Raw genomic sequence first — 22,081 nt, 5'->3', positions numbered from 1 at the left:
ACTAGCTGGACCTTTGTTGGCAAAGTAATGTCTCTGCTTTTTAATATGCTGGCTAGGTTGGTCATAACTTTCCTTCCAAGGAATAACTGTCTTTTAATTTCATGGCTGCAATCACCATCTGCAGTGATGGGACCAGATGCCATGATCTTCGTTTTCTGAATGTTGAGCTTTAAGCCAATTTTTTCACTCTCCGCTTTCACTTTCATCAAGAGGCTTTTTAGTTCCTCTTCAATTTCTGCCATAAAGGTGGTGTCATCTGCATATCTGAGGTTATTGATATTTCTCCCGGCAATCTTGATTCTAGCTTGTGCTTCTTCCAGCCCAGCGTTTCTCATGATGTACTCTGCATATAAGTTAAATAAGATACTACACATAGAAAATCCTAAAGACACTGTCAGAAAACTAGTAGAGCTCATTAATGAATTCAATAAAATTGCAGGATATAGAAATCTGTTGCATTTCCATACACTAACAACAAACAATCAGAAAGAGAAATTAAGGAAACAATTCCATTAGCAACTGCATCAAAAAGAATAAAGTAACAAGGAAAAAACCTACCTGACCTGCCTCTTGAGAAAACTATATGCAGGTCAGGAAGCAACAGTTAGAACTGGACATGGAACAACAGACTGGTTCCAAATAGGAAAAGGAGTATGTCAAGGCTGTATATTGTCACTCTGCTTATTTAACTTATATGCAAAGTACATCATGAGAAATGCTGGGCTGGAAGAAGCACAAGCTGGAATCATGATTGCCAGGAGAAATATCAATAACCTCAGATATGCAGACGACACCACCCATATGGCAGAAAGTGAAGAAGAACTAAAGAGCCTCTTGATGTCAGTGAAAGAGAGTGAAAAAGTTGGCTTAAAGCTCAACATTCAGAAAACTAAGATCATGGCATCTGGTCCCATCACTTCCTGGCAAATGGAAGGGGAAAAAATGGAAACAGTGACAGGTTTCACTTAGGCTCCAAAATTACTGCAGATGGTGACTGCAGCCATGAAATTAAAAGACGCTTACTCCTTGGAAGGCAAGTTATGACCAACCTAGTAGCATATTAAAAAGCAGAGACATTACTTTGCCAACAAAGGTCCAGCTAGTCAAGGCTATGGTTTTTCCAGTGGTCAAGTATGGATGTGAGAGTTGGACTGTGAAGAAAGCTGAGCACCGAAGAATTGATGCTTTTGAACTGTGGTGTTGGAGAAGACTCTTGAGAGTCCCTTGAACTGCAAGGAGATCCAACCAGTCCATTCTAAAGGAGATCAGTCCTGGGTGTTCATTGGAAGGACTGATGTTGAAGCTGAAACTCTAATACTTTGCCACCTCATGCGAAGATTTGACTTATTTGAAAAGACTTTGATGCTGGGAGGGATTGGGGGCAGGAAGAGAATGGGATGACATGGGGTCGCAAAGAGTCGGACATGACTGAGCGACTGAACTGAACTGAACTGAACTGAGGAGACAAAAGACCTGTACTCAGAAAACTGAAAGACTGATGAAAGAAACAAGATGACAGAAACCAATGGAAAGATATACCATGCTCATGGACTGGAAGAATTAATAATGTCAAAATGACTATACTACCCAAAGGCAATCTATATATTCAGTGAAGTCCCTACTAAAACACCAACGGAATTTTTCACAGAACATAAAATTTGTATGGGAACACAAAAGATTTAAATAGTCAAAACAATCTTGAGAAAGAATGTAACTGGAGGAATCACAGGCTCTGACTTCAGACTAGATTACAAAGCTATGGTAATCAAAATATATGGAATTGGCACAAAAAAGACACACATATCAATGAAATACAAGAGACCAGAAATAAACCCACTTACTTATGTTCAATTAATCTACAACAAAGAAGGGAAGAATAAGAATGTACAATAGAGCAAAGACAGTCTCTTTAATAAATGGTGCTGGAAGAAACAGACAGGTATATGGAAAAGAATGAAACATAGAAGAGTCTCTAACAACACATACAAAAATAAACTCAAAATGGATTAAAGACTCGAATGCAAGATTCGATATCATAAAACTCCCAGAAGGAAACATAGGTTGAACACTTCTTTAACATAAATTACAGCAATAAATTTTGGGGTGGGGGGGTCTGTCTACTAAAGCAAAGAAAATAATAGCAAAAATAAATGGGAGGAGCTAAGTACACTTAAAAACTTTTGCACAGTGAAGGAAACCATCAACAAAATGAAGACAACCTACTGAATAGAAGAAAATATTTGCAAATGATGTGATTGATAAGGTGTTAATATCCAAAATATACAAATAGCTCCTATAAATCAACATTAAAAATACAAAACAAAATTAATAAAAGGACAGAGACCCATAGGCATTTTTCCAAAGAAGACATACAGATGATCTATAGGCACATGAAAAGATGCTTACCATCAGTATCATCAGAGCAGCTCAAATTAAAACCACAGTGAAGTATCACCTAACATCTGTCAGAATGGCTATCATCAAAAAGACCACAAATAACAAGCATTGGCAAGAGTGTGGAGAAAAGGGAAACCTCATGCACTGGTTGTGAAAATGGTGCAGCCACTATGGAAATAAAGTATGAAGATTCCTCAAAAAACTAAAAATAGAACTACCATATGACCCCAAAATTCCACTTCTGGGTATTTATCCAAAAAAAAAAAAATTTGAAATGATACCAGCACTCTAATAATAAGCAAGATATGGAAGCAACCTAAGTGTCCACCATCAGATGAATGAAAAAAGAAGATATGGTATGTATAAATATACAAGAGAATAATACCCACCAATAAAATGATTGAAATTTTGCCATGTGCAACAACATGGATGAACTTAGAGGTTATTATGCTAAGTGAAATAAGTCAAAGAAAGACAAATACTATTTGATCTCACTTATATGTAGAATCTAAAAAATAAAACAAACTAGTGAATATAACAAAATTAAAACACACTCACAGATACAGAGAACAAACTAGTGTTTATCAGTGCGGAGAGGAAAGAGGGGAGGGCCAGGATAATGTTAGGAGATTAAGAAGTACAAATTACTATGTATAAAATAAGCTACAAGGATATACTGTATAACACAGGGAATGTAGCCAATATTTTATAATAACTATAAATGGAATATAACCTTTGAAAATTTCGAATCCCTATGTTGTATAGCTGAAATTTATATAATAGTGTAAATCAACAATACCTCAATAAAAAAAGAAAGAACAAAGAAAATTATCCAAAATATATGTGTAAAATTTATATCTTTTGTAAAATAATGAGTTGATTGTCTTTCAAATTCCATGTTTAATTTGATATGGAGATAATGAAAATGATAAAAATTTAAATTGATAAACACTACAAAATTACCATGGATTTTCATATTTTATCCCAAATGTGATTAGACTGGGTGATTTTTTTTAACGTTCCTGTGCTTTCTAAGTTTCATAATGAATATTTACATTTACAACAGAAAAATAATGTATGCATTTTGAAAGATTTTTGTTGGAAATTACAGACAGTATTATTGACATGATTACAAAGAATATACATTAATAAAATGGTAAATTAGCTGCACAGAAAGGAATAACTCACCGCTGATTTGTCCTGGTCTCAATGAGTTTTTGAATGGTGAAATCATCAGAAAATGAGAAAACTTTTGTACCACATCCTCCCCACATAATGTTTTTTTCAGTTAAGTTCACAGATTCACTCAAACACATCAGTGGAGTGCTGACATTTCCTATGTTGAGTATCTTCAAAGGAGTGGCTCCTTTACACTTTGCCAAAAAGAGAAAACACATTCAGTAAATTGAGTATCTACAGAGTGAAACAGTGTAAAATTTGAGCTTCCTAAAAACTACTTTTCCTCTTAAATGGTTAGAGGTATAAAAATAAAAATTCAGGATAAATTTTTCAAAAGGCTTATAAAAACAGGATTTAATTCAAATAGTATTCAATTATCTTTATAACCAATCTCTTCACTTCTCCATGCAAAATTTGTACAGCAGTAACCTAAAAATTCTACTATAATTATTTCTTTGTCTCTCATTAGATAATAAGCTTTTTGGTAACAAAGAGTATGAATGAGTAGGATGTTAAATGACTAGATGGAACCACAGATGAATGCAGGGTGGAGAAATCAATGCTTTAATGATAAATGTGAATCTTAAGAACAGAAAGTCAAATGATTTCTTCAAGATTAAAGAATAGGTTGAGAGCAAGCCAGACTTAAAACTTGTTTCCCTTGTCTTTTCCACAATATAGTTATAAGAAATTATCTACTTCACTTATATAAAAATGGAATTTTTCCATCACTAAGACTATATTATAAATCAGATCTCATTTATCAATTTTTACTTGGTTCATTCATATAAACAGTTAATCAGCAAGTACTTATAGAGAATCTATTGTGTACAAGACTTTCTGAAGCAATGAAAACATAAAAAACAGAATACATGATCCTTGGTGTCAGGGAGTTTATACTCAGAAGGAAGGTGTTGATGAATAAAAATGAAACAATTTAAATTTTGATGCAGAATGTGTTCAATATTTACCTTAACACTTTTATCTTCAAAAATCACTAAGTTGCCATCAGCAGTTCCCACTAAAAGGAAATTTTTCTGCTTGCTAAAAGAAAAAATGTCAAAATTGTTATAAAAAGAATGATTATATTGACCAAGATGGCTTCACATTCCCCCTAGCTTAACTAAACTTTAGACAGGTTTTTTCCCTGGTTATTGGCCCTGACCTCCCTTTCCTCACAGCGTTCATTTGAGAAAACATAAATTGTAACTTCTTTCTTGGCCCATTTAAAATGCAGATCTTCTCCTAGACCCTTCCAAGTTTTATAATTTAAGAATGACTTTCTCAAAGATTTGGGAGCTGTCTTTGAAACGTCATCAAGAAGGATGATGTGCTTTCTCCTAGTCTTTGTAAGACAGTAGGAGCTCAATTTCAATAAGCAGTGATCAGCAAACACAGATGGCCTAATCACATTGACCCTCCTTCTCCCCCAAAGTCCTCCAGCACTTTTCCACTAGCTCGTTAAAGGGTTTAAAAACTCCCCCATCTTTTATTTCAGCAGAGCTGAGTTCAATTCCTCTCCCCTATTGCAATTATCTTAAATATGAAATCTTCCTTGCCTATTTGACTTCCTCTGATGAAATTTTTGACAGTATCCAAACAATAATTTTTGGATCATTGCCAATGGAGTTTATAATTCAGCCACCAAAACTAGGACTTCACATTTTTCTAATACTTATTTATTTTCTGGTACTGACTGAAGGATATGACATATAATCTAAATGACTCATGGAAATCATACTGCCCCAAATATTACAGCAACTAATCTATCATTCATATCTGAAATTCTCTCATTTCAATAACTGATAATGTTTAAGCCATTTTCACCTATTAACAACTTATGAATTCATTTACTGAAGTTTTTGTTTTTGTTATTTTTTCAATCTGGTAGTTAAGTGCTATGCTTTAGAGGCATATAACAGATTATTGATACACATGCATTCAGACAAAGAATAAGAACTCTTTTTGGTAGAAGCCCTATGAAAGTAAATTGCTGTCATGAGTTGTAAAGCGTTGGAGTCAGAGTTGAGGTCTGCAGGCCACACACACACACACACACACACACACACACAGAGAACTGACTCCGGCCAGCCCTAGGGGCTCTGCGGGATCAGAGGCCATGCACCCACATCTGGGTGCTGGGCTGACAAGCACATCCTGGCCAGCAGGCACCCACCCCTCCTCCCCAGCGTCTCCTGAGGCCGCAGCCCCGACTCTTCCCGCCTCCCTCAGGTACTTCCTCCAGCCTGCAGCCCTCTCTCCACCCTGCTGACAGGTGCCCTTGACTGACCTATTTTTAAACTGCTTCAGCCTGATCTGTATACAGGAAAACACCAATATCTTTGAGGCCTCCTATAATTCCCTTTAATACATGCAACCAATGGGAAAATGTTAAAAATTTGCATGTGCTGATACTGTAACAATTTTGCACATAATTAAGTCAACTAAAAGACAGGTAATGCTCCTTCAAGGTCAAATTCACTGTCTTACCTTTGCTTGGAAAAGGAATTGCAATACAAGCAAGTAACAGAATCAGTCATCTTTTCAAGGGTATGCCTCTTTCTCCCATCTTCAGTATTAATGACGAGGAGCATGCCAGACTGTGTTCCAGACACAATCCAACTTTCCTTTTCAACAGGAAGATACACCAAGGCAAGGCACAGAATTCTACTATCAGTAACTTCCTATTAAGAAAAGAAAACACACTCTAAAGGACTTTGGTCTACCGTAAGTGGCTAGAATTTGTACAGAATTATGTAATTCACATATTTAACTTTTTATCTTCTTGCTTTTAATTTTAAAAACAGTGACGATTTTAACTTGCAACAATAAATGAGTTAACTGGCAAAGAAAAAAAAAAAAGGGTCTGTCTAGAATGTACCTGAAACTAAAATTTAAAAACTGAAAATTATTTTCAGTATCATTTCTCACTCAAAATAACACAAGAACACTGTTCAACCTTAAGAATAATATTTAGACATAACACATTTCAAAGCAACTATCAAAATATTAAATTTTTTAAGTCTAGAAATTTACCTTATATTTCCCAATACAATTAGTGACCCATCTTGTAAAAGCCAAACCCAGATCTCCTCTATCAGCCACCCTCAGGTGCTCTGAGTGTTGGCTACTAAGAGCTCAAAGCTGCACCCTTCATTACCTTCAGCCCACAGAGAGCTGGCTTGTTCAGAAGTGGCTGGGAGATTACCCCACTCCTACCATTGGGCAAATTGTGGCTAATGACTGACTGATAAGCGGGACTGACATACCAGACCACTTGCCTGGTGAAAGAATTAATCTGTGCTGTTATCACATTCCAGAGTTTCTTGTGGGTAATGATTGAAAGTTGGAGGGCTACATACAGTACATGGTGTCAAAAGATTGAGCATGAATGCACATACACAAAGCTTGAAGCTAGACTTCCTCAGAAACTACATTTTGCTGAGCTTCTTCCCCTGACCTATGTGGCTTCCCATATCTTCTTTAAAGTTTCTCTCTCCTTGTGCGCTCTGCTTAGTCGTTCAGTCATGTCTGGCTGTTTGAAACCCCAGGCTCCTCTGTCCGTGGGGATTCTCCAGGCAAGAATACTGGAGTGGGTTGCCATGCCCTCCTCCAGGGGATCTTCCCAACCCAGGGATCAAGCCCAGGTCTCCTGCATTGCAGGCGGATTCTTTGCCAGCTGAGCTACCAGGGAAGCCCTCTTCTTTCCTTAAATCACTCATATAAAATCCTGTTTCAGGCTCTGTTTCTAGGGATCCTGACCTAAGACATACATTGTGGTTTTAAAACAAAATACATACCACTTAATTTCTTGTGAATGCACTTGTTCTAACAGGAAGCTAATTTAATAACAAGTCTATATTAGCCCTTATTTAATTTCTTCCTAAGTAACTTTTTTTTAAAAGAACCAGTTGAGTTGCTGCAGTTCCACCTGAAAGTCCTGGTTAGTGTCGAGAATCTCTCAGACCTCTTTCCTGGCTAGGCCCCGGACAATCACTTTCCACCCAGCAGTCGGACACAGATAGCTCTGTCACTGTGTCCCAAACCAAACACCGTGCCTTCAAGCCCTCCCCTGGCCCTGGCCCCAGCCAGATACTTCACATCTATGCACTGAATGCTCCCAAGTAACTTTTTAATTGGCACAAGCTTTAAAATAGTTCACAAAGTGAGTTTTCTAGAATATCACTGATTTAAAGCGTATTTGGATTTACCTCAGAAGTGTATCTTTCTGTATTTAAGTCAAGAAACGAGAGCTGTCCTTTGTCAGTGTGCCCACAGCCCAGCCAAATCCTCACATTCTTGCTGTTATGACTCGTAGCAACCATGCATTCAACAGTAAAGCTTTTAGGTATTGATATACGTCTCATCAGACAGATTAACTCAGCCGAATTCAAAATGTCAAAGACCTGAGAAGTTTAAAAAACAACACACATCAAGTTAACACATGTCTGTTTGAAAGATTATGATGGTAGTTTAGTCGCTAAGTCATGTCAGAGTCTTTGAGACCTTATGGACTGTAGCCCACTATGCTCCTCTGTCCGTGGGATTTCCCAGGCAACATTACTGGAATGGGTTGCCATTTCCTTCTCCAGGGGCTCTTCCTGACCCAGGGATAAAACCTGCATTTCCAGCTTGGCAGGTGGATTCTTTACCACCAAGACATCTGGGAAACACCTTGAAAGATCATATCATTATGCATAATGTTACAGTTTCATCAAGAAAAATCTAAATGTTATTTAAACTGTGATCCACCCAGAGCAACAAGATTAACAAACTAGAGATAAAATTACATTAAAACAATACTTATTTTTAAACTGTTCATGGTATACACACTTTATTATGTAGGGTGTGTTTTGTAACTTTGAATTCTTTGAAAAGAAATCCCCAAAGTGCCAAATTAACAGAAAGTTAGCAGAATCAGGAGCTATTCTTCATTCAGTTTTATACCGCAGAAACACATCATGTTGAAGACAAATATTCGAACCAACAAGAGACTAGAGCTTCTACCAGTTGAAGGGAAATGAAATTTTGATCTTTGGGAACAAGCTTCCCTGGTAGCTCAACTGGTAACGAATCCACCTGAATTGCAAGAGACCCCCAGTTCAACTCCTCGGTTGGAAAGATCACCTGGATAAGGGATAGGCTACCTACTCCAGTACTCTTGTCTGGAGAATCCCCGTGGACAGAGGAATCTGGCGGGCTACAGTCTATGGTGTCACAAAGAGTCAGACACAACTGAGTGACTAAGCACAGCATGGCAACAAACTCACAAATCACCTCCAGATTCTGTTTTTGTTTTTCCCTCAAGCACTAAAGAACTAGAGAGATGGCATAAAGCCAATGTAAGGAAACAACCAGGAGTCAGGAAAATGGAATTAGAGTCTCGTGTCACAGCTTCCTGCCTGCCATGCAGGAGACTCCAAGAAAGCTCCTTTTCACCCAGTGCCTCATCTGACAAAGGTATGAGTTCACCTATCTTGCCTAGCACACATGGTATTTTAAACAGGTATGAGAAAGTTTTTGAATACTGTCATATGCTATGATAAAAAACCCTCAAGGTGATAGGTAAGCTATAAAATACAAGTGAAATATAAGTAAAAATTTAAAAAAGAAAAAGTAAAACAATAATTAAGCTTTGGAGAATATCACCAAGATTTTTTTTTTTAAAGTCTGTGTGATTAATACTGGTAGCAACCAAAATTAAAAAGTAAGACAAGAGGTCAACATGATTATAGGTTGTCTGATAAAGGTAGTGTACATGTCCTCAGCTATTTGTCAGTAAGAAACTGAACAAAAATTTTTCAATTAATTATTATACAAAATTGAGAGTCCAAAATATAAAAACACCTCTTATTTTGATATATTAAATGTTTTACTTAAAACATAGTAAGAGGGACTTCTCTGGCAGGCCAGTGGTCAAGACTTCCACTACAGGGGGCGAGGGTTTGATATGGTCAGGAAACTAATATCCTGCATGCCATGCAGTGTGACCAAGAAATAAAATCAAAATAAAATTTAAAAAACTATAAGAGTTCTATTTCCAATAATATGATAGAAAAGGTTATTTGGACAAGAAATTCAGACTTAAATTGAAGAAAGTAGGGAAAACCACTAGAGCATTCGGGTATGACCTAAATCAAATCCCTTATGATTATACAGTGGAAGTGAGAATAGATTTAAGGGCCTAGATCTGATAGATAGAGTGCCTGATGAGCTATGGAATGAGGTTCGTGACATTGTACGGGAGACAGGGATCAAGACCATCCCCATGGAAAAGAAATGCAAAAAAGCAAAATGGCTGTCTGGGGAGACCTTACAAATAGCTGTGAAGCTCACAGGCCATAGATTAAAACCCTATGGTTACTACGGACTACATAGGATCTTGAGAAATATAAGTCAGACCAAGGAACTAGCCAAAAATGAACTGAACCCACAATACTCACAACAAAACCAGAGAAAGACCTAGATATATGTTTACTATTTTTACGATCAATCTTTCTTTCTTTTTTTTTTTAATTAAAAAAAAATTTTTTAAGTCCTCTATTGTCCTTTAATTTTCACTTTTATAACTATTACTTTGCAAAAAAAAAAAAAAGACCCTATTTTTTTTTCTTCTTCAGCAAACTTCATATATATATTTTATAATTTTTGACTGTGTTTTGTTTTGTTTTTCTCTTCTTTTCTTTAACCTTGTATTTTTGAAATTCCAAACTCTACTCTAGATTTTTAATTTTAGCCTTTTGGTATATGTTATCAATTTTGTACTTATAGTTTTTTTTATAATTTCTGTGACTTTTTTTTTCTTTCTTTTTTTTCCCTCTGTTTCTTTCTCTTCTTCTTTTATATAACATCGTACATCTGCAATTCCAAACTCTACTCAAGATTTTTAATTTATGCTTTTTGGTATTTGATATCAATTCTGTACCTGTATTTTCTTTATAATTTTTACGACATTGTTTTTGTTGGTTTGTTTGTTTTCTCTCTTTATTTTTCTTCTTTTTTTTTAACATTGTATTTTTGAAATTCCAAACTCTACTCTAGATTTTTAATTTTTGCTTTCTGGTATTAGTTATCAATTTTGTACCTGTAGTTTCTTTATAATTTTTGCAACCTTGTTTGTTTTTCTTTGTTTGTTTTTTCTCTCTTTCTTTTCCTTCTTCTTTTCATTAACATCGCATTTTTGAAATTCCAAACTCTACTCTAGATTTTTAATTTTTGCTTTTATGTATTTGTTACCAATTTTGTACCTTTAAGAACCCAATCTTCAGGAACCATTTTTCACTAGAGAACGAGATTACTGGCTTGACTGCTCTCTCTCCCTTTGGACTCTCCGTTTTCTCCACCAGGTCGCCTGTATCTCCTCCCTAACCCCTCTCTACTCTACCCAACTCTGTGAATTTCTGTGTGTTCCAGACGGTGGAGAACACTTAGGGAACTGATTACTGGCTGGATCTGTCTCCCTCCTTTTCATTTCCCCCTTTTATCCTTTTGGCAACCTCTGTCTCCTGCCTCCTTCTTCTCTTCTCTGTATAACTCTGTGAACATCTCTGAGCGGTCCAGTTGTGGAGTGCACATAAGGAAGTGATTACTGGCTAGCCCACTCTCTCCACTATTGATTCCACCTCATCTCATTTGGGTCACCTCTAACTCCCTCCTCCCTCTTCTCTTCTCCATGTAACGCTGTGAACCTCTCTGAGTGACCCTCACAGTAGAGAAACTTTTCATCTTTAACGTAGATGTTTTATCAATGGTGCTGTATAGAAGGAGAAGTTTTGAAACTACTGTAAAAATAAGACAGATAACTGGAAGTAGGAGGCTTAAGTCCAAACCCTGACTCCAGGGAACTCCTGACTCCAAGGAACATTAATTGACAGGAGCTCATCAAACACCTCCATACCAACACTGAAACCAAGCACCACCCAAGGGCCAACAAGTTCCAGGGCAAGACATACCAAGCAAATTCTCCAGCAACAAAGGAACACAGCCCTGAGCTTCAAGATACAGGCTGCCCAAAGTCACCCCAAAACCATAGACATCTCATAACTCATTACCGGGCATTTCATTACACTCCAGAGAGAAGAAATACAGCTCCATCCACCAGAACATCGACACAAGCTTCCCTAACCAGGAAACCTTGACAAACCACCTGTACAAACCCACACACAGTGAGGAAACACCACAATAAAGAGAACTCCACAAACTGCCAGAATACAGAAAGGACACCCCAAACTCAGTAATTTAAACAAGATGAAGAGACAGAGGAATAGCCAGCAGATAAAGGAACAGGATAAATGCCCACCAAACCAAACAAAAGAGGAAGAGATAGGGAATCTACCTGATAAAGAATTCCGAATAATGATAGTGAAATTGATCCAAAATCTTGAAATTAAAATGGAATCACAGATAAATAGCCTGGAGGCAAGGATTGAGAAGATGCAAGAAAGGTTTAACAAGGACTTAGAAGAAATAAAAAAGAGTCAATATATAATGAATAATGCAATAAGTGAAATTAAAAACACTCTGGAGGCAACAAATAGTAGAATAACAGAGGCAGAAGATAGGATTAGTGAATTAGAAGATAGAATGGTAGAAATAAATGAATCAGAGAGGAAAAAAGAAAAACGAATTAAAAGAAATGAGGACAATCTCAGAGACCTCCAGGACAATGTTAAATGCCCCAACATTCGAATCATAGGGGTCCCAGAAGAAGAAGACAAAAAGAAAGACCATGAGAAAATACTTGAGGAGATAATAGTTGAAAACTTCCCTAAAATGGGGAAGGAAATAATCACCCAAGTCCAAGAAACCCAGAGAGTCCCAAACAGGATAAACCCAAGGTGAAACACCCCAAGACACATATTAATCAAATTAACAAAGATCAAACACAAAGAACAAATATTAAAAGCAGCAAGGGAAAAACAACAAATAACACACAAGGGAATACCCATAAGGATAACAGCTGATCTTTCAATAGAAACTCTTCAAGCCAGGAGGGAATGGCAAGACATACTTAAAATGATGAAAGAAAATAACCTACAGCCCAGATTATTGTACCCAGCAAGGATCTCATTCAAGTATGAAGGAGAAATCAAAAGCTTTTCAGACAAGCAAAAGCTGAGAGAATTCTGCACCACCAAACCAGCTCTCCAACAAATACTAAAGGATATTCTCTAGACAGGAAACACAAAAACGGTGTATAAATTCGAACCCAAAACAATAAAGTAAATGGCAACGGGATCATACTTATCAGTAATTACCTTAAACGTAAATGGGTTGAATGCCCCAACCAAAAGACAAAGACTGGCTGAATGGATACAAAAACAAGACCCCTGCATATGTTGTCTACAAGAGACCCACCTCAAAACAGGGGACACATACAGACTGAAAGTGAAGGGCTGGAAAAAGATTTTCCATGCAAATAGGGACCAAAAGAAAGCAGGAGTAGCAATACTCATATCAGATAAAATAGACTTGAAAACAAAGACTGTGAAAAGAGACAAAGACGGTCACTACATAATGATCAAAGGATCAATCCAAGAAGAAGATATAACAATTATAATATATATGCACCCAACATAGGAGCACCGCAATATGTAAGACAAATGCTATCAAGTATGAAAGGGGAAATTAACAATAACACAATAATAGTGGGAGACTTTAATACCCCACTCACACCTATGGATAGATCAACTAAACAGAAAATTAACAAGGAAACACAAACTTTAAATGATACAATAGACCAGTTAGACCTAATTGATATCTATAGGACATTTCATCCCAAAACAATGAATTTCACCTTTTTCTCAAGCGCACATGGAACCTTCTCCAGGATAGATCACATCCTGGGCCATAAAGCTAGCCTTGGTAAATTCAAAAAAATAGAAATCATTCCAAGCATCTTTTCTGACCACAATGCAGTAATATTAGATCTCAATTACAAGAGAAAAACTATTAAAAATTCCAACATATGGAGGCTGAACAACACGCTGCTGAATAACCAACAAATCACAGAAGAAATCAAAAAAGAAATCAAAATGTGCATAGAAACGAATGAAAATGAAAACACAACAACCCAAAACCTGTGGGACACGGTAAAAGCAGTCCTAAGGGGAAAGTTCATAGCAATACAGGCACACCTCAAGAAAAAAGAAAAAAGTCAAATAAATAACCTAACTCTACACCTAAAGCAACTAGAAAAGGAAGAAATGAAGAACCCCAGGGTTAGTAGAAGGAAAGAAATCTTAAAACTTAGAGCAGAAATAAATGCAAAACAAACAAAAGAGATCATAGCAAAAATCAACAAAAGCAAAAGCTGGTTTTTTGAAAGGATAAATAAAATTGACAAACCATTAGCCAGACTCATCAAGAAACAAAGGGAGAAAAATCAAATCAATAAAATTAGAAATGAAAATGGAGAGATCACAACAGACAACACAGAAATACAAAGGATAATAAGAGAGTACTATCAACAATTATATGCCAATAAAATGGACAATGTGGAAGAAATGGACAAATTCTTAGAAAAGTACAACTTTCCAAAACTCGACCAGGAAGAAATAGAAAATCTTAACAGACCCATCACAAGCACGGAAATTGAAACTGTAATCAAAAATCTTCCAGCAAACAAAATCCCAGGTCCAGACAGTTTCACAGCTGAATTCTACCAAAAATTTAGAGAAGAGCTAACACCTATCCTGCTCAAACTCTTCCAGAAAATTGCAGAGGATGGTAAACTTCCAAACTCATTCTATGAGGCCACCATCAGCCTAATACCAAAACCTGACAAAGATCCCACAAAAAAAGAAAACTACAGGCCAATATCACTGATGAACATAGATGCAAAAATCCTTAACAAAATTCTAGCAATCAGAATCCAACAACACATTAAAAAGATCATACACCATGACCAAGTGGGCTTTATCCCAGGGATGCAAGGATTCTTCAATATCTGCAAATCAATCAATGTAATACACCACATTAACAAGTTGAAAAATAAAAACCATATGATTATCTCAATAGATGCAGAGAAAGCCTTTGACAAAATTCAACATCCATTTATGATAAAAACTCTCCAGAAAGCAGGAATAGAAGGAACATACCTCAACATAATAAAAGCTATATATGACAAACCCACAGCAAACATTATCCTCAATGGTGAAAAATTGAAAGCATTTCCTCTAAAGTCAGGAACAAGACAACGGTGCCCACTTTCACCATTACTATTCAACATAGTTTTGGAAGTTTTGGCCACAGCAGTCAGAGCAGAAAAAGAAATGAAAGGAATCCAAATTGGAAAAGAAGAAGTAAAGCTCTCACTGTTTGCAGATGACATGATCCTCTACATAGAAAACCCTAAAGACTCCACCAGAAAATTACTAGAACTAATCAATGACTATAGTAAAGTTGCAGGATATAAAATCAACACACAGAAATCCCTTGCATTCCTATACACTAATAATGAGAAAACAGAAAGAGAAATTAAGGAAACAATTCCATTCACCATTGCAACGGAAAGAATAAAATACTTAGGAATACATCTACCTAAAGAAACTAAAGACCTATATATAGAAAACTATAAAACACTGGTGAAAGAAATCAAAGAGGACACTAACAGATGGAGAAATATACCATGTTCATGGATTGGAAGAATCAATATAGTGAAAATGAGTATACTACCCAAAGCAATCTATAGATTCAATGCAATCCCTATCAAGCTACCAACAGTATTCTTCACAGAGCTAGAACAAATAATTTCACAATTTGTATGGAAATACAAAAAACCTCGAATAGCCAAAGCTATCTTGAGAAAGAAGAATGGAACTGGAGGAATCAACCTACCTGACTTCAGGCTCTACTACAAAGCCACAGTTCTCAAGACAGTATGGTACTGGCACAAAGACAGAAATATAGATCAATGGAACAAAATAGAAAGCCCAGAGATTAATCCACGCACATATGGACACCTTATCTTTGACAAAGGAGGCAAGACTATACAATGGATTAAAGACATTCTCTTTAACAAGTGGTGCTGGGAAACCTGGTCAACCACTTGTAAAAGAATGAAACTAGAACACTTTCTAACACTATACACAAAAATAAACTCAAAATGGATTAAAGATCTAAACGTAAGACCAGAAACTATAAAACTCCTAGAGGAGAACATAGGCAAAACACTCTCTGACATACATCACAGCAGGATCCTCTATGACCCACCTCCCAGAATATTGGAAATAAAAGCAAAAATAAACAAATGGGACCTAATTAACCTTAAAAGCTACTGCACATCAAAGGAAACTATTAGCAAGGTGAAAAGACAGCCTTCAGAATGGGAGAAGATAATAGCACATGAAGCAACTGACAAACAACTAATCTCAAGAATATACAAGCAACTCCTACAGCTCAACTCCAGAAAAATAAATGACCCAATCAAAAAATGGGCCAAAGAACTAAATAGACATTTCTCCAAAGAAGACATACAGATGGCTAACAAACACATGAAAAGATGCTCAACATCACTCATTATCAGAGAAATGCAAATCAAAACCACTATGAGGTACCATTTCACACCAGTCAGAATGGCTGCGATCCAAAAGTCTACAAGTAATAAATGCTGGAGAGGGTGTGGAGAAAAGGGAACCCTCTTACACTGTTGGTGGGAATGCAAACTAGTACAGCCACTATGGAGAACAGTGTGGAGATTCCTTAAAAAACTGGAAATAGAACTGCCTTATGATCCAGCAATCCCACTGCTGGGCATACACACTGAGGAAACCAGAAGGGAAAGAGACACGAGTACCCCAATGTTCATCGCAGCACTGTTTATAATAGCCAGGACATGGAAGCAAACTAGATGTCCATCAGCAGATGAATGGATAAGAAAGCAGTGGTACATATACACAATGGAGTATTACTCAGCCATTAAAAAGAATACATTTGAATCCGTTCTAATGAGGTGGATGAAACTGGAGCCTATTATACAGAGTGAAGTAAGCCAGAAAGAAAAACACCAATACGGTATACTAACGCATATATATGGAATTTAGAAAGATGGTAACAATAACCCTGTGTACGAGACAGCAAAAGAGACACTGATGTATAGAACAGTCTTATGGACTCTGAGAGAGAGGGAGAGGGTGGGAAAATTTGGGAGAATGGCATTGAAACATGTAAAATATCATGTATGAAACAAGTTGCCAGTCCAGGTTCGATGCACGATACTGGATGCTTGGGGCTGGTGCACTGGGACGACCCAGAGGGATGGAATGGGGAGGGAGGAGGGAGGAGGGTTCAGGATGGGGAACACATGTATACCTGTGGCGGATTCATTTTGATATTTGGCAAAACTAATACAGTTATGTAAAGTTTAAAAATAAAATAAAATTTAAAAATAAATAAATAAATAAATAAATAACAAAAAAAAAAAAAAAAAAAAAAGAAGAGAAGCGAAAAGCAAAGGAGAAAAGGAAAGATATAAGCATCTGAATGCAGAGTTCCAAAGAATAGCAAGAAGAGATAAGAAAGCCTTCTTCAGCGATCAATGCAAAGAAATAGAGGAAAACAACAGAATGGGAAAGACTAGGGATCTCTTCAAGAAAATCAGAGATACCAAAGGAACATTTCATGCAAAGATGGGCTCCATAAAGGACAGAAATGGTATGGACCTAACAGAAGCAGAAGATATTAAGAAGAGATGGCAAGAATACACAGAAGAACTATACAAAAAAGATCTTCACAACCCAGATAATCACGATGGTGTGATCACTGACCTAGAGTCAGACATCCTGGAATGTGAAGTCAAGTGGGCCTTAGAAAGCATCACTACGAACAAAGCTAGTGGAGGTGATGGAATTCCAGTTGAGCTATTCCAAATCCTGAAAGATGATGCTGTGAAAGTGCTGCACTCAATATGCCAGCAAATTCAGAAAACTCAGCAGTGGCCACAGGACTGGAAAAGGCCAGTTTCCATTCCAATCCCAAAGAAAGGCAATGCCAAAGAATGCTCAAACTACCGCACAATTGCACTCATCTCACACGCTAGTAAAGTAATGCTCAAAATTCTCCAAGCCAGGCTTCAGCAATATGTGAACCGTGAACTTCCTGATGTTCAAGCGGGTTTTAGAAAAGGCAGAGGCACCAGAGATCAAATTGCCAACATCCGCTGGATCATGGAAAAAGCAAGAGAGTTCCAGAAAAGCATCTATTTCTGCTTTATTGACTATGCCAAAGCCTTTGACTGTGTGGATCACAATAAACTGTGGAAAATTCTGAAAGAGATGGGAATACCTGACCACCTGATCTGCCTCTTGAGAAATTTGTATGCAGGTCAGGAAGCAACAGTTAGAACTGGACATGGAACAACAGACTGGTTGCAAATAGGAAAAGGAGTACGTCAAGGCTGTATATTGTCACCCTGCTTATTTAACTTATATGCAGAGTATATCATGAGAAACGCTGGACTGGAAGAAACACAAGCTGGAATCAAGATTGCCGGGAGAAATATCAATAACCTCAGATATGCAGATGACACACCCTTATGGCAGAAAGTGAAGAGGAACAAAAAAGCCTCTTGATGAAAGTGAAAGTGGAGAGTGAACAAGTTGACTTAAAGCTCAACATTCAGAAAACGAAGACCATGGCATCTGGTCCCATCACTTCATGGGAAATAGACGGGGAAACAGTGGAAACTGTCAGACTTTATTTTTCTCGGCTCCAAAATCACTACAGACGGTGACTCTAGCCATGAAATTAAAAGACGCTTACTCCTTGGAAGGAAAGTTATGACCAACCTAGACAGCACATTCAAAAGCAGAGACATTACTTTGCCAACAAAGGTTCGTCTAGTCAAGGCTATGGTTTTTCCTGTGGTCATGTATGGATGTGAGAGTTGGACTGTGAAGAAGGCTGAGCGCCGAAGAATTGATGCTTTTGAACTGTGGTGTCGGAGAAGACTCTTGAGAGTCCCTTGGACTGCAAGGAGATCCAACCGGTCCATTCTGAAGGAGATGAGCCCTGGGATTTCTTTGGAAGGAATGATGCTAAAGCTGAAACTCCAGTACTGTGGCCACCTCATGCAAAGAGTTGACTCATTGGAAAAGACTCTGATGCTGGGAGGGATTGGGGGCAAGAGGAGAAGGGGACGACAGAGGATGGGATGGCGGATGGCATCACTGACTCGATGGACGTGAGTCTCGGTGAACTTCGGGAGTTGGTAATGGACAGGGAGCCCTGGCGTGCTGCGATTCATGGGGTCACAGAGTCGGACACGACTGAGCGACTGATCTGATCTGATCTGATCCATATCACTACAATTAAAATGCTGAAGAAATTATTTTTTTAACCTCTTAAAAACATTAGGGATCTGACCACACCATACAGAATTATCAGGCCAAATATTAATGAAAGAGAGAATCCAGAGAGATCAGATAAGCCCCAAAGCCTGATTTTCCCTTAAGGCACTGGTCTACTGAAGTAAAACTGATTTGTAGTTTTGAATGCCTTGTGGGGCTGGTGGGAAAGAGTTAAATCTAGGGATTTCCAAAGTGGAGAATGTAGTAACATGATAAAACTGTGATCTCAAAAGGCCACTTATTCAGAATAAATGAAAACTAGAAATGAAGCCATGCTCCACTCCCGCTGGTCTATAAGGAAAGTAGACTTGGGACTTTACAGACACAGGGTGAAAGAGCAAAAGAACCCCGAGAAACTGTTATTCATAAGCTTGCTCTCAAGATTTGCAAATAAGATTCCCATCACCTAGGTGGTTCAAAAACATCTCAAGCCAGGAAGTGAGTTTAAAGCAATTTATAGCAAAAAATATCCAATAAAAGATGTGCAAGACCTGTATGCAGAATTGTAAAATTTTATTGAAAGACACTTAAGACCTAAACAGAGAGACAACCCACATTCAAGAATACAGTGACTTAATGTATCGTAAGGCTATTGCCTATAGATTCAGTGCAAGTCTAATCCAAAGCACAATAGAATTTTCCAAAAAAGTTAACAAAGTGATTTAAAAACTTATATGGAAAAACTAGACCAAAGAACAGCTAAGTCATTCCTAAAGGATAACATTGGGGAGTAGAGGGGAAGACTATTAAAGCTTCAGGAATTAAGACAGGACTGTACTGGAGGAAAAACGGGTAAATTGACCAATGGAAGAGAGTATGTGTGTGTGTATCTTTGAGAGTATATCAGAGAGTGCAAAGGGGAAAAAAAAAATCAATGGAAGACAAAGAAAGAAACAATTTCATAGAAGAAACTGGAAAATAGGTTATCCAAATGGAAAAAAGAAAATTGGATCTAGATAAAAAAACAATTCCTGATGAATTAAGAACTTTATCAAAAGCAAAACTTTTAAACTTTATGAAGAAACCATAGGTAAATACTTTTGTGGCTCTGGGAGAGATAAGGGCCTTTTAAAACAAGATTCTAAAACTAATAGCTAAAAAAGTAAGTACTGCTTAGTTTATCTCTATTAAAATTAAGAAATTCTGTTAAGCAAAAGGCACTCAATAGGAAATAAAAATGGGAACCATGAATTGGGAAAATAAATTTTCAACATACATAACCAACTAAGTTTTAGTATACAATGTAGAAAAGAAAGAAGCTGTTTTAAAATTTCATTTTTATGCAAATAACCTAATAGAAAAATGGGCAAAACAATGAACAAGCATTTTCCAGAAGAGAAAACATATATATTACCAATGAATATATAAAGAAATGCTCATCCTTATTAGTAATTAGGAAAATGTAAGCCAATGTACAAAACTGAATCCATTTCAAAAATATTAAAAAGTCAGATAGTACAATATTTAAGGAGAATATATTTTAAAAAACAGCTACAATAATATACAGGTGATGGAACTGTTAAGCTGGTACAACTTCTTCAGAAAATTATTTAGACATTCCCATATTCCATGAATCTGTAATTCAACTTCTAGATATATAACATAAAGCAATTCTTATGCAATTTGCACTAGGAGATGTACAACCATGCTCATAACAGTACTGATAATAGCATAAAACTAGAAAGAATACCCACTGATATGGTCATGGGTAAATACATTGTTGTGCATTCAAACAATGGAATGGAGCAGCCAGGAAAGGAATCAAACAGCTATGTTCAACAACATGGATGAAGATCACAAAACAATGTTGGGAGAAAAACTGAAAAATCTCAGAACAGCATGTGACTGATTCCATTTTAAATAAATTATGAATACAGGAATATTAAACTGGGTAGTGAAACCTTAAAGAGGAAATAAAAATGATTATCATGAAAGTTAGGAGAGTGGCTGCATTGATAGGGAAAGAGAGTGATGCGATCAGAAAGAGGCATCGGTGCGTTTCTGGAATGTCCGCCCTTGGTTTTGTGCTCAGGGTGGTGAGAGGATGTAAGAGTTTGCTTTAAAACTGCTTTAAACTGTGAGTGTATTTATATGTTTAAGTGTGTGTGTGTGTATATATATATATTTTTTTTAATAAATAGATAAATATTTTATGTTCTGCACAAAATATTGATAAATTTTAATGATACGAATACCTGGGCAGAAGTGGGTCTTTCTTGAGGATTTTCTTTCAAACATTTTTTAATTAACTTCTCAACCATAGGCCATGGGGCACAACCATATTCTTTAACTGGATCTAAAACATTAAAAAACATATCACACTAAAACACTGAACAAATCAGAAAGATTATATTTCTTCTCAATGTGTATGAGAGGTCCAGACACTGCAAAGGAAACACTGATCTCTATAATCCCACATTATTATGAACTGCTTATCACTCTTCAAGCTAATTTTGTTAATTATCTCCACTAGAAACATCAAAAAAGAGTCCTTGATTTTTACAGTATAAAAAGAGACACAAATACCAATTGAATAAAAATAGATTTTCATTTCATACCTTCATTTCAAATAGATTTTGAAAACACTTTTGTTCATATATTAGACTTTTTTGCAAATACTTTTATTTTAATATTCAAAGTAGACAAGCATTCAGTCTTCACATGCCCACAGTCAGTTTTTGAACATTTGTTTTTAAGTTAATGCCATTTTTCTGGTCGGTGTAGAATAGAGACCTGAAAACTTTTCCTGGAAAGCTAATTGATAAAATGAGGGAGATGACCCAGATTGTGCACAAAGTATTAAGTCAAATAATAATTGATTTCCTTCTGTTGGGAATCTTTAAGGGTCCCCAAAAGGAGATAGTTATCTTCCCTGTAGCTGGAACACAGTATACACTCAAAGCTTTTTTTAAGTGAAAAGCAGAAAATATGAGAAACAACTAAATATATTTTAAAGAATATTTCAGAATGCAAACAGAAGTAACAGTTAAGGAATGAAAGAAAAAAGTCCTAGAATTTCTTTAAAGCATGAGTGAAAGTAAAAAGTGAAAGTGAAGCTGCTCAGTCGTGTCCAACTCTTTGCGACCCCATGGACTCTAGCCCACCAGGCTCCTCCATCCAAGGAATTTTCTAGCAAGAGTACTGGAATGGGTTGCCAT

At 36.7% G+C, this 22,081-nt stretch overlaps 1 protein-coding gene across 6 annotated transcripts in view; it reads right to left on the bottom strand.

Moving 5' to 3' along the window:
* LRRK2 (leucine rich repeat kinase 2) overlaps positions 1-22,081 on the bottom strand; it is a 212,162-nt gene that overhangs the window by 11,934 nt on the left and 178,147 nt on the right. For all 6 annotated transcript variants that reach the window (XM_025283992.3, XM_025283993.3, XM_025283994.3 and 3 more), the window contains 5 exons: positions 21,119-21,219; positions 7,788-7,982; positions 6,067-6,260; positions 4,548-4,620; positions 3,586-3,770 (listed from right to left, as the gene is read on the bottom strand). In XM_025283992.3, the coding sequence (XP_025139777.3) occupies positions 3,586-3,770; positions 4,548-4,620; positions 6,067-6,260; positions 7,788-7,982; positions 21,119-21,219 (748 nt within the window). The remainder of the gene's footprint in view (positions 1-3,585; positions 3,771-4,547; positions 4,621-6,066; positions 6,261-7,787; positions 7,983-21,118; positions 21,220-22,081) is intronic.

Source organism: Bubalus bubalis, chromosome 4 (genome assembly GCF_019923935.1).
Source record: "Bubalus bubalis isolate 160015118507 breed Murrah chromosome 4, NDDB_SH_1, whole genome shotgun sequence".
Lineage (NCBI taxonomy): Eukaryota > Metazoa > Chordata > Mammalia > Artiodactyla > Bovidae > Bubalus > Bubalus bubalis.
The sequence above is the reverse complement of the archived record's forward strand: the minus strand, read 5'-3'. Positions and strand labels throughout refer to the sequence as shown.